Source organism: Scatophagus argus, chromosome 10 (assembly GCF_020382885.2).
Source record: "Scatophagus argus isolate fScaArg1 chromosome 10, fScaArg1.pri, whole genome shotgun sequence".
In the NCBI taxonomy this organism is placed as follows: Eukaryota; Metazoa; Chordata; class Actinopteri; family Scatophagidae; genus Scatophagus; species Scatophagus argus.
In genome coordinates, this window is record NC_058502.1 from 2,009,647 (window position 1) to 2,022,777 (window position 13,131).

At 42.5% G+C, this 13,131-nt stretch overlaps 1 protein-coding gene across 1 annotated transcript; it reads right to left on the bottom strand.

Annotated features, from left to right (window-relative positions):
• Window positions 1-8,809: 8,809 nt before the first annotated feature.
• On the bottom strand, window positions 8,810-12,638 carry LOC124066417. The gene is made up of 2 exons (XM_046402765.1): window positions 12,489-12,638; window positions 8,810-10,497 (listed from the first exon to the last, which is right to left on the bottom strand). The coding sequence occupies exon 2, from the start codon at window positions 10,493-10,495 to the stop codon at window positions 8,933-8,935; it is 1,563 nt and encodes a 520-aa protein (XP_046258721.1). The 5' UTR covers window positions 10,496-10,497; window positions 12,489-12,638; the 3' UTR covers window positions 8,810-8,932.
• Between the last annotated feature and the right edge of the window lie 493 nt (window positions 12,639-13,131).

Here is a 13,131-nt window from a genome sequence, read left to right on the forward strand (position 1 = left end):
GCCTGAATGTTGTTCTGACAGTTGATCCCCGAGGCAGATTGAGTTGAAGATTAACAGCTGTTGAACTCGTATGGAGGTGCATTCTGAAAAGTGAAAATGTTTATTGCTTTAAAAAATTGATTACTTGACACTCAATCATTTCTAAAGCCTTTGTGTGTGGTCTTGTAGCGTAGTGTTAAATGTGCTGCCTTCTAGATCTAACTGCTGTTCCTTCAGGGAATGAATAAAAGAATCTTTTGAACCGGGATCCTTCTTATTTTATACGTGTTTTGCGATGACATTCAGTTTGCAGTTGTGTGCACAATGTTTGCAGGCAACAGATTTTACGACCGGATATGAAAAGGATTACAATGCTGAAGTCAAGGTTTGCTGCTTCTGTAGCGCAGCAGATAACAGGTGAATAAAAGGTGAAATTCCACTGCAAACATCATCACGATGTGCAGAGAGCATCGCAGCAGCAACACCAAAGGACGCAGTTTGGTTCGGCTGCAGGAAAAATGACTCCTCAGTTTGGGACCTGATTCTCCTCCAACACTGAGCTCGTTTGTGAAGTTCAATAGTGACGAGAAGCAGCTGATTTGCAGACAGTGTGTGTGGCGTCGCCGTGAACAGTCGGCAACGAGGAAATGTTGCTAATTAAAATAATTTTGTTATTTTAAACTTCTACATAACAGCACACATTTATTCTCTCTGAATCATATTCTAAATTAAATCCTTGTAAATTTGGAGACGTTTTGTGTGCGGTGATGTGTGCAACAGCTGAGAAAGTAGGAGTCTGTCTGCAGTTCAAACGTTTGTGTGATCTCATGAGGCTCATGAGGTTTAAACCTGTCACGCTGTGATGTCAACATGATGTCACACTGCTGACTCGGACGACCTCACTAGTCTTTACTCCAGTGCCTGACGAGGCCTCCCGGGCAGCACGAGTCATCTCCTTTAAAGTAGACGTCTCTTGTCGCCGTCCGCCGTGATGACGGAGCGGCTATCCGGCATGTTTACGCCAAAGGAGTTGTTGGCGTCGCAAAGCTGTCACTGACATCTCTGCCGAGCTCCTCTGCCTCTGTTCAAACTTCCTAATGATGCTGAAAGTAAAAAAAAACATGCAAACTCAGATGGCAAACAAAGTCGTGGCAGCAAAGAGCCGTCACGCTATGCTTACCACACATCCCGCGAGCCGATCCGAGCGACTGCGTCTGCACATGCGAGGTCACCGTCGTTTGTCTCGACGTTGAAGGCAACAAGACTGTTTGAAACACAGTGAGGTGAGTAAGGAAACCTGCTTCAGTCCATCGACTGTCATATCAAAATGAACTGCGTTCAGAATACTGATAACAATCCAGTACATTAATCCTGCCCGTAATATTAACGCCATTTCCCTTGGCCTTATTTCCCTCATGAGAAAAATGGCACCTTTAACTAAAGGTTAAATCTGGAAATATCTCAGCATTATTACTCCTTCAAATATTTAATGTTGTTGACTTTTAATTGTTTGTAAGCACAGATTTAATAGTTTTCAAAGGGAGAAATAAAACTCCTGTGTGTGCTGATGTTATAGTCATTAAGTGTTTAATCACTTTGCATTCATTCAAGGCTCTCAAATTCTGACTCAAATTCAGTTGACGCCTACCAACATCACCAATCGCAGTCAAATCAGTTTAAAGAATATCAGGGAGAAAAAGTCAATTAGAGTAAAAGTGGTAAGAAATCTCAGCAAGAGAGAGAAAAACAAACAAAAAAGATGAGACATTAAGTGGAGAAAGTAAAAGTAAATGCTGACTATTGAACAGCTCTCAAAGTGATATCGACTCAACTATAGTTTCTTCCAGTGAAACCTGAACGACTTGGCCTGCAGCTGAGTTTCTCATTTTCCTTTAAACAGAGTGTAACTACAGTACATGGTTTGACTAAACATTGATGTTTTTCTTTTTTCTTATCAGAGCGTCATGTTTTGCCTGTTGGTGCAAATTGCATCTCCAGTCCTGTAATAACACAGATTTTTCTCCCCATGCCCCATCAACCTCAGGTTTCTTGTAATGATTTAGGATTTCCCAGCTTTCTTCTGATCATCCCGAACCCACAACATCTTCTGACCTGGTGCTCCTGCACTATCAAGTCCTCCCTGTGGCTGCTTCAGCGATGGAAAGCATGTCTTCTCTCTTATGAGAAATGGTCAATAGTCCCTGAGCGCTACGCCATACGAGAAGAGAGAAGAAGAAGAGAGAGAAGAGAAAAGGAGAATGGGGAGGGGATGAGGGACAGGCGACGGGAGGGAAAGAGAGAACAGAAGCAAAGAGATCGATGAGCTGGGAGGTGGAAGGAAAGGAGGAATCAAAGACACACAAGAGGTCATGATGCTAATCCGCTAAGATCCCTGGAGACTCTCGCCAATGTCACTGTCAGAGAGCGTGGGGCGAGCAGGGGCCTCGTGTGGAGGAAAGACAATGGAGGGGACGTCGAAGCTGCAGCACTAACAGCCTCCCTTCAGGACTCCCTCTGAAGCCACTCCCCGGAAACTCGTGAACGCTCACTGACTGACCTCCCAGCTGGGAGAGATGTGTGGGCGACTTTAACAAGCTCGCTTTGCTTTGTTTTTAGGCTAGTAAATACATAAATAAACAACTCTCTTACATGTCACAATCACACAAACACAACACAGCTGCTATTGACGCGCTCACTGACAGTTCATCTGCCCGGCGCTGGAGGAGGCGAGCGAGAAGGCCGCACCATTTATTCAGCCCAAATGAAATGATTGGATGGGCTTCTTACAGGCCCCTTAACATCCACACATACCAAACCTTTTTCTTTCTGATTGTCAGAGTATTTGACTTATTGATTGCTGTCTGGATGTTAGATTTTCGAAAAGTGCTTCAAAAATACATCACCAACCTGGCTTTAAAATGAGGCGGTACGAGCTTTGTGTAAATGAAACCACTTTGGGTGCAGCGGACACTCACTTTATAATTCTGCAAAGAAAAAGTCTTCCCGAATCACTCAACGTCTCAACAAACAAATAAAATGAATCAAAATGCAGTTTCTTGAGGGCCAAAAGTGTCTTTGCACTGAAATCACTTTAAATTGTTTGTCCCAGACATCAACAGCCAGTCAGACTGCTGTTAACAGTAAGATTTGTACTGTCGGCAGTGCGTTGAATCTTCATTTTAATTGGATCAGTCTCTAGAAACAAGCAGCTCTTGTTAGTGGAAAATTTGTGAATATTTTGTCCAAGACACTTACACACTCAAGAACTGAAATACCAGATAACTCGTGGCAGGATAACAAAGTCAACAGGTCGCCAATATGCAACTAAAACTGGACAATAAAACTGTACTGGTGCATTAGAACGCAGTTTGGGTTCTAACAAGGGAAAGACACTGAAGGAGCGTTACAACAAAGCTGCAAGCATTAACTTCATCACATGCTGTTAAACAGTAGTTTTAGTAACGTCAAAAGACACTGAGAAAACTGAGTGAAACAAATCTAAGGCTAAAACAGTAACAGGAAATAAAGACGAGGATGAAGCTCATCTGAAAAAAAAATACAACTAATATACAGAAATTGCAGGATTAGCTTCCTGTGCGACTGTGCACAGGACTGTAGACACAAACACAGACAGATTCGAGGCTGTTCAAACCAAACGTGGATGCAGATACTGCTGATGAAGTCTGAACCAGAAGGGGCCATTTGATGGTTTAGAAGTTGCTAAGATGCTGCATGACAGCTTGAGCTGCTCTTGAAGGTTGTCACTGTGACAGTATTGTGCTCGGTCTTGCCTTGTTAGCGAGGGAACGTCCATGTGGAATGTGCACTTGCTCGTGTTTGATTGGTTGAGGGTGCGCGTCGAGGGACTCTGGACTTAAAACAACCTCCCTGTGGCAGAAGGAGCCAATCCTGCTTTCATAGAAATGAATGAAGGGGCTGTGATGGTCTGAGCACAAGATGAAGACAAAGGAGGAGGAGGAGGAGGAGAAGGAGGGGGGGAAGAAGGGGGAAGAGGAGGCACAGGCAGCTTCAGGCTTAAAGCCCAGCAGACTCTCGCCTTCCATGATTTGAGGGCAGGACACGAGTCTCCTCTGGGCTTGAAAATGGAGGAGAGATGTTCTTGACTGAGGGACTGCTGCTCTGAGACAGGAAGAGGGTGTGTGTGTGTGTGTGTGTGTGTGTGTGTTAGTGCATGCATACAGTTCCCACATGTCTGAGGATCAGCTTTAATTTCACAAAGACTCCACTGTACTTTGAGTCTTTCAGCTTTGAAGAGCACTGAATGCGGTGTTTCATTTGAAGCTGTGCACGTTTTCACATCAAAATAATTCTGTTCTGTCAGTCTGAATTACGAAGCTTCATTTGGAAGGAACGTCTTTTTTCCTGCTGAGATTTTCTCAGTGAAATAATGTTATTCTCTGTCCAAGGAAAGTGACAGACAGGAACACTAAACAGTGCGATTCTGAAATACGTTAGACCTTCAATGGACGTAGTGTGATAATATAAGAAAAATGTTCTGTACGTGTTGCTGTGAGAACGTTTTGATCAGGAGGCAGTAATGCTGAGGCTGAGGCTTCCTTTATTCATATTTATACCATGGACGGGACCAGGGACGGTCTTCTCTCGTCCAGCTTCAAATATCTTGACGTCATTGTATCTCTCAGACGGTTTTGATCAGCACATCACTTCTGTCTATGAAAGATCCCAGCAAAGACTACAGCAAACTCAGAGCTCTGCCTGCTGCGGTACAAACACACACATCCCACATCCCACACACACTCACACACACACACTCACACACACTGCCTGCCTACACCTAATCTCTCAGACATGAACCACAGGGCCATCACACGTCTCGCTCTCAAAACGACACTGATCACCCACCAATCCGCGCTTCACGTTACTCTGCCGTCTGGTTGTAGATACAGGACTTTAAGATGGAGAAGTTCTCGCTTTGGCAGGAGCTTCGTTCCTTCTGCCATAGCAGCCCTGAACAAGCTGCCTTCTTGACACTGTTGTATGGATTCAGCCAGTGTGGATATCTGCATGTTTCTGTGTGGATATGTGTGCTGGCTGGGAAAACTTTTTATTTTGATCTATCTATCTATCTATCTATCTATCTATCTATCTATCTATCTATCTATCTATCTATCTATCTATCGATCTATCTATCTATCTATCTATCTATCTATTCCAGCTCTGGGCACCAGGGTCCTTGCTCAGTTGACAGACTAAATATAACCACGGATGTGTTAAATTTCATATTTATGAACAAATACAAACACAAATTTAATGATTATAATTTTAATCCTGGTCCACAACATTTTCTTCTGGCGAGTGGGCTGGGAGGTGGTCTTCCCCTACAGCTCCACCTCTTTGTGCAGGTGTGCAGGACAACATGGAAAATAATAAAGCAGAACTAATTTAATCACTTGATATTTCAGCTTATAAAGTGAGCAGACAGGGGAAAAAGGTGCCTTGAGAATTTATTAAGATTCCTGCCACAGCATGAGATGTTTATTCTGATTACTGAAACAACACACGAATTCAGTTTCAGGGTACATGATCCAAACATGTTCAGGCTGCGTGCAGTTTACAAACATCACGTTGAACTTGTTCCTGAGTTCTAAAGTTCATGTTTTAGTAATGATGCCAAGCTGCCAAGGCTCTACGTGTTCTCGTGCAGCTTTAAATGAGCAGTGGTATTTTCGTGTCGCTTCTCTAAAATGCTGCACCGAGACGTCTGGTCTTTCAGTCTCATTAGCCGGCATCATCAGAGAGACTCAGAGAAGAGGAAATCCTCGAGCTGGAAAGTCTAACCTGTCAGCATCAGGGATTATTTCAGTCTCCTTGGAAACCAGACAGAGTCAACAATATGGATCCGTTCCTAATCGTTCTCTGTGAATTATGTCAAAACAACGAGTGGTTATTTGGACGAACGAACAAAACCTCTTCTGTATGATGTGTATGTGTGCGTTTGTGCATGTCAGAAAAACCCTCAGGAAAGTTGATTAAGTGATTGTCTTTGCGGTAGCACGCATGAGCACCGTCGGCCTGAGGGCGTCTGGTAGGTGATGGGATTCTCCAACCATTAGATTCACTTGCCCAAGAATATTATTATTGATTTTGATCTTGAGCTACGGCTTATTGAATCCACCGACTTGTTTTTTCAACAGCAAACAGCAGTAGTGGGAGCTATCGTTCAGCACTAATGACATCATTTTGTAAGGATGCCTTCTCTCCCCTGAATGGGCGCTGTAAATATATTTATTTATCTCTTTCACTGGCAAGTTTGAGGGGGGAGAGGAGATTACCTGTCGAGATTATGCCCGATGATTAATGTCTGTTTGGGCAGCGCGAGATAATGCGCATTTGATTTAATGACTAAAATGAATCGCCTCTTTGCAACTTGTAGTTCAAATAGCTTCTTTTGGAGGCGGGGAAACGTCTGGGCGACTGAAATGTCTGGATTTCTAAACACAGAAAAGATTAAAAGAGAGAAACAGGCTAAATCGACCTTTACTTCATGTACTTTTGACGGTAATATCTTTTTCAGATTCGTGTACATGAAAAAGGTATGAATACGCTTCATAAGAAAAGAGTTATGAGTCACGTGTTGTTAGCAATGCTGTTTCAACTATGCTTGTTTGTCTGGAATGGAAATGGAATAAAGTTGTATGAAATCCATTAGTAGACATTAGGTAACACACATGATCTTTCATATACTGTAAAATAAATCTTGTGTGTTTAATTTTGGACTTCATAAAAGCTGTCTCTCAGCTGGACTTGTTTGGAAGAAGGGCCGTCTGGGTGCAGCTCACAGCATGCATCTGAAAGAAAACTCTGAGCACCATGGGAGGGAAACTACCATCAAATGAGTCACTGGTTTGCTCCAAAGTGACTGTAATGTGGTGAGAGCTGAGGAGCTTCAACCATAGCAACACAAAGGTTCATGTGTTTAGAAAGATCCTGCCAATCCAATTAGCAACGACTTGCAAAACGCTCGACAGGCCAGTGCATGTGTTTCATGGATAGAAGACAACACATCAACATCAGCCAGTCAAGTATTAGACGAGTCCTCTTGAAATTTAATTGGTCGTGTTCACTGGGAGCTCCCAGGTGGGTAGAGTCAGCTAGTTGGACATCATCTTAGATTTTACCTGCTGTGGTCATGTCAGCGAAGGGAACCATCAACACATATGCAAACAAAAACATAGTGTTACTTGGCACAACATCATGTGAGCTGCTGGAGAGAAGCGCAGGTTGCCTAGTAACACAGTGTTTGCTAATGAGCACGCTAAGTCAGAGCTTGAAAGGGTTAACGCGGCCCTAGCAAAGTGGGAGAAGTAGCAAAGGTGATGAAGTGATTTGTTTGCTTCCAGCTGGCCTGCAGCCTGAGGTAGTCCGTCATTCCCGCTTTCACATCCCTTGTTTGCGCTCGTGAGTTTGAGGAAGGTGGGGCTCACTTTCTTATTTGTGTCGGCTTTCACATTGGCTGGTTCGGATCTGCACAACGTGTCAATACTGCACACCTGCTGTGAACATTTGGCTTGAAGGAAACCCATTTGTCTCTTCCTTGCATGTATTCATTCTCACCACCTCCCACCTACAGCATATATGTGGATAATTGGGTGTTAGCATCACACCACAAAGCCTGGAAGTTGACACAACAGGCTAAAAAAAGGCTACAGTTTAGCACTGTGCAGGTGGTGCATTAAGACTGATGCCAACAGTAATATTTCCATCACAGCACATGTGGAAGAGGCACTCTGTCTGCTTGCTTCTTTACTGCACTTGTGCATCACACCAGCAGGCTTATTAAAAAGTTAATGTTGTAATACAGCCCGATCGAATAAGCTAACGTTGTTAAATGAGACTGTTTGCTGCTCTCGGGGAGCCATGGGTGTGTTTTACTGTCACAAATAAAGATATTAATGCAGAATCCTGCGAGCTCATGTAGATTTGAGTGCACCCTGGAGCACACAGTGTGTTTGGGTCTGATGTATTTGGGTTCTCCTTTGAAATATACATTTTTTAAAGAGATTTCAACTTGTTTCCAAATTTAAGACATCAGTATTCTCTGGCCATATCTCGTGTATTTATACTTATTATTCTTCAGCCAAAACTGTAATTTGACTCAAATCAGCAGAACTATTTTTAAGGCAGAGAGATCATCAATGTACTACTGCTGAAAAGAAATGTCATATTTCATATAGGGGTACATCTGCTGTACAAACGGGACCTTTTCCACTTGTTGGCCTTGAAGCTGTGGCATTCTCCTACATTTCTAATCCTGTGTATTAACAAAGCCTCTGCCTCTAAAGCCTGGGTGTCTTTCAGAGCTGGAATTAAATATAGAAGCAATAAGTCTCAACCCTGATTCTTTTTTAACCACTTGACTTATTACAAAAAAGTTCTCAGAAACAGGTGAGGAGATACGGCTGGAGATCCATGAACCTCTTGCTAATTGTCTGCCAAAAACCTACTAACCATAAACAAAAATAACCATAATATATAATCCATAATCTACTACAGTACAATACAATACAGTCGAGCATAGCGCAAGTTCTGGCAAGCCACGGACCCAAGCCATAGCTCAGCTGAGTCATTATCTGGTCGATCAGCTGACTACCCTCCGCTACCTCATCGGCTCAGAGGTCACATGGCTGCTTCCTTTTGTCATCCACTTCACACCACTCTAATTCCACTGTATTATCCACAGAAAGTGGATGTACTGCACACACCAACCCACAGCAGTTGAAACAGGAACTTTATAAAAGCCCATCATAAAACCTAAGACCTAAAAGGGTGTTTGTAAAGACAATATTTGTATGATTTCACCATATTTATTTTGACAAATTTTAAGAGAACTCTGCAATACATCATCTGACATGTCATCAGATGACTTTACTGCCATCTGCTGGAAGTATGCAGAACTCGAATCAACATGACCTCAGTCCTGAGGTGTCATCAAGGTGATAATCTTGTCCAGTTTGGACTCCATGGATTTCAGTTTCTGACTGGTGCTCTTAATGACAGACAGGGGAAAGAGGGTTTGCGCATTCTCTGTCAATGTGGTGTCTACAGTGTTTTCACACTCGTCTCCAGAGTAACCAGTTGGACACACACACAGCCAGTCATTGGTTTTCATCAACTCCTTACATTCTCCTTCGTTTTTACATGGATGAGATTGACAAGGAGTTAACCTCCCAGAATCATACAATGAAAGTTTGTAATTATAACCGTCCAACATACAGGTCCTTTGATAGGATGGCTCTGGGACCACTGTGACTAATCCCTCTTTATACGTGGCATAGGGTATTTTGGAAAAACTTTCAAGATGATGAAGCGTACCCATCGGATCTTGTTCATGTGATCCAGAACATGGTAGTTGACATGGTTCGCCTTCATTGAAGCATTTCTCAGAGTAATATACCATAGAACTGTGATGCATGTCTTCTTTCAGGGTGTTTTCTAAAGCCACAATGAAATCACCGCTGGAGATCTTTGATACAGAGAACACTTTTATATTTCCTGCTTTTTCTTCCGATTTGTCGTACACCAGCACTACCCAGTTGTACCAGCTCAACTTCTTGTCAAGTTCCTGCTTCACCTGTTTAGCAAACTCTAGCTTGTTGTCAGCATTGAGGGATTTGGCCATTTCCTTCACAGTGTTACTTGCATACTCTTCATACTTGGTCTCACAGACCTGCAGAGCTGCTAACTGATTTTCAAATACATTCTTGAACATCTGAGCATGTTCAGCATCTTTGTGTGCTGCGTTGAAATCAGTCAGTTTCCAATAAACCTTATTGAGAACAGTTCCTTTCAACAACAGACTAGTTAAATAAAAGTTATACTTGCCAACCTCACTACTGCACTGAAACTTTCTTATCAGCATGTCATTAATGTTTTTGCTGAGAGACTGGTCCCTGACTGTGAGGTAGTGGTAAAGGTTTGCAACACAAGCCTCTGTCTTTGTGTACTCGTAGTAGTTAACAAAGGACTCAGCCAAGTAGTTAAAGTTGTTTGACCTATGATTCTTGAAAAATTCATCAAACTTTTTCCAAGTGCCAAGGATGCAGACCTCATCTTGTGAATAGATGCTGACGTAGTTGTACCACTCCACATCTGTTGCCAGGTTGGTGATCTGGACGGAGAGAGAGTCCAGTTTCCGGTTCACCTCAGCAAACCCTTTCTTTACCTCATTGAGCACCGGGTTGTCTTCAGGGATGAATACCAAGATGATGTTGATGGCCGAGGACAGTACAGCTCCAATACCAGGTGCCAACGCGGCAAAGTTGGCAAGGTTTTTCATCATACCTGTCAAGGTTTTTGTTTTATCTGCAATTTCGACCGCGGTTTGAAATAGAGACAGATCACTTTTCACATGTTCTAGGATTTTTTCAGCTCTATCTCTTGCCTCATAAGGCAGGTCAGATTTAACGGAGGAAGTCGTCCAGTAAAGGATCATCAAAGCCAAGAGCATCGAGCCAGACCTCTGTGTGGACGCCATGCCTGAAACACAGCAAACATAGTGATAAATTCTTTTGCAAATGCACATAACATTATGTCTTTACTGAATGCAACACAGTTAAAAACAGTCAATACATTGGCAGTATATCATAGAAGTGAGTACACCCTTCACATTTTTGCAAATATTCTGTTATATCTTTTCATGGGACAACACTACACAACTGAAACTTTCATACAACTTAAAGTAGTCAGTGTACAGCTTATATAACAGCAGAATGTTTTTGTCCTCTGAAAAAAACAAACAAAAGTGAGTACACCGCCCAGCTAACATGTCCTAATGCTGAACAGTCAATATTTTGTGTAAGGACTATTGTTGTGCACTGCCTTAAGCCCTAGGGGTTTGAAATTCACCAGATATGCACCGGTTTCTTCTAGAATCATCTTGCACTCCTTCATAATGACATCATTGAGCAAGTGGATGTTAAGATATTGTATATCTTGACAAGGCATTGTCTATCTCTTGTATACTGTCCAGTCAAAGGCCAATTGTTTGTTAACTTTGTTAATTTTACTCTCTTTGATTGGTAGGCAAAATCGTGCATTACTTATACTTTTGTCGTTTAAATGCACAACATAGAAGGGGCCTAAGAGTAACAACAGCTCAAATGCCCCCACTGCAAGAAGTGAGTGATGTGATATCTTAAGGGACATGATCTGGCTACTTTATGAGAAGAACTGAGCACTGGTCGAGATTAAGGAAGTGTGATACGTGCACGGTGTTGGAGCCAACACATGAAACTTGGTTGTAAAAAGAAAGGAAGAATGACGGCATTCTTCCTAACCAGCTAAAATTTACAGTAACTTGGATACATTTCCAATGGGGGTGTGTCCCGAATTGGCATTTCGACAGGCTTCTGACAGCAATACGGTTAATGCACTGTGGTTTTAGCATCCACTTTCATAATGTATTTTAAAAATATTACAGGTCTGTTTTTGTCTCAGTAGGCTACAACATCAATAACAGATGGACGTGATATCGCAATATCACTTTTTGGTGGACAACTGTTTTGTGATGCAAATAAATCACTCTTTTGAACACATATTGTTTTGAGAAGAAAAAAGCTTTATTTTCATTACCCAGCTAACTTTCCGGACTACTTTCGTCAGCACCAAAATTGGGCAGAAACCTGGCTCACAGGACGCTGTCAGGGTGTAGGTCAGTGTTGATACACGACACTGCCAAAGGGGATGCCATACAAATTCCTATCAAAAGACGCGAACTGTCCCATAAAGCATGGAAGGTGTGTCCCAAGTTGAGCTCGTAGAATACGCGCAAGCGAGAAGCGCTTAAGTCGAGGTGCGTAAAAAGCGACTTACGCGCATAAGGGAGAATCGGGGCCTAAGAGAAAATCAAATTATTGCCTTAGTCCAGTGTCTGTGAAGATTCTCAGTCATCTGGGTCATATTCAATCCAAAAAGGGTTGAAACAAGGTGTCTGGACTTTAGAAGATAAACTTGAAGACGTTTCACTGCTAATCCAAGCAGCTTCATCAGTTCTGAAAACTGTTAGTGGGGAAACAAGTACGTAAGTAAGTAAGTTTGACTTAGTCCAGTGGGTATCAAATATGGCATATGAAATATTTTGGACCATAGAGTATGGTGGGACAATATTTCCTCTATATCATTATAAAACGTCTTTTCCATATCACACATGCAAAAAGATGTTTGTGCATTTAATTGATTATATGGGGATGCTACCCTGTGGTGAGTTTCCCTAAATCATTGTTGATAATCAGTCAGCAACTTAGTTAGCGGTAGTTGGCTAAAGGGAATTACATTGCAACCAACAAATTAGCTAACTTGGTTTGCTGCTCTGATTTTGAGAAACACACCCCCAGTTGGGACGAATGAAACGGTTGTGTCAATCATCCTGCCACAGACAGGCTATTTACTCAGGCTATAGACTGGATTGCATTACATGCAAACAAATATGCTGCAAGAAAACAGATAAAGAATCAGCAAAGCAAGCAGACCTGGAAAGAGTCTTGGAGCTCGATATGAGCGTCCGGGTGTCGTCAGGAAAAGGGCTTGGAGGGAAGAAGACTGAAGACTGATGCTGCAACAATCTGATTGTGAGTCTTGCAAGAAGCCTCTGATCTCTGACAGAATCAACAATTTTTATAGAACACCCGTTGGCCCCACCTCCACACACACACCCCTGCCCTGAATCCACACCTGTTCTGTAACCACACTTGCCACTCAGCCAAACCTGTATTCCAGCCAAAGGACTTCCTCCCAGGCTCAAAGATTTGCCTTGTATGGTGTGCAGAGAGAGGTTTGCCTTGTAATATATATAGCCTTGTATAAGGAGAAGTGCAGAGACCAAACCTGGCCTGCAATGTAATTGGCGCAATTACCCCTGTTTGGGAGTGAGTCGCCTCTGAATTGAATTGAAGATTATGCCCGATGATTAATGTCTGTTTGGGCAGCACGAGACAATGTGCATTTGATTTAATGACTAAAATGAATCGCCTCTTTGCAACTTGTAGTTCAAATAGCTTTTTTTGGAGGCGGGGAAAGGATTTCTGGATTTCTAAACACAAAAAAGATTAAAAAGAGAGAAACAGGCTAAATCGACCTTTACTTCATGTACTTTTGACGGCAATATCTTGTTCA

Coding starts and splice junctions, on each gene's coding strand:
- LOC124066417 (XM_046402765.1), bottom strand. CDS start 10,495: ATGGCGTCCACACAGAGGTCTGGCTCGATGCTCTTGGCTTTGATGATC.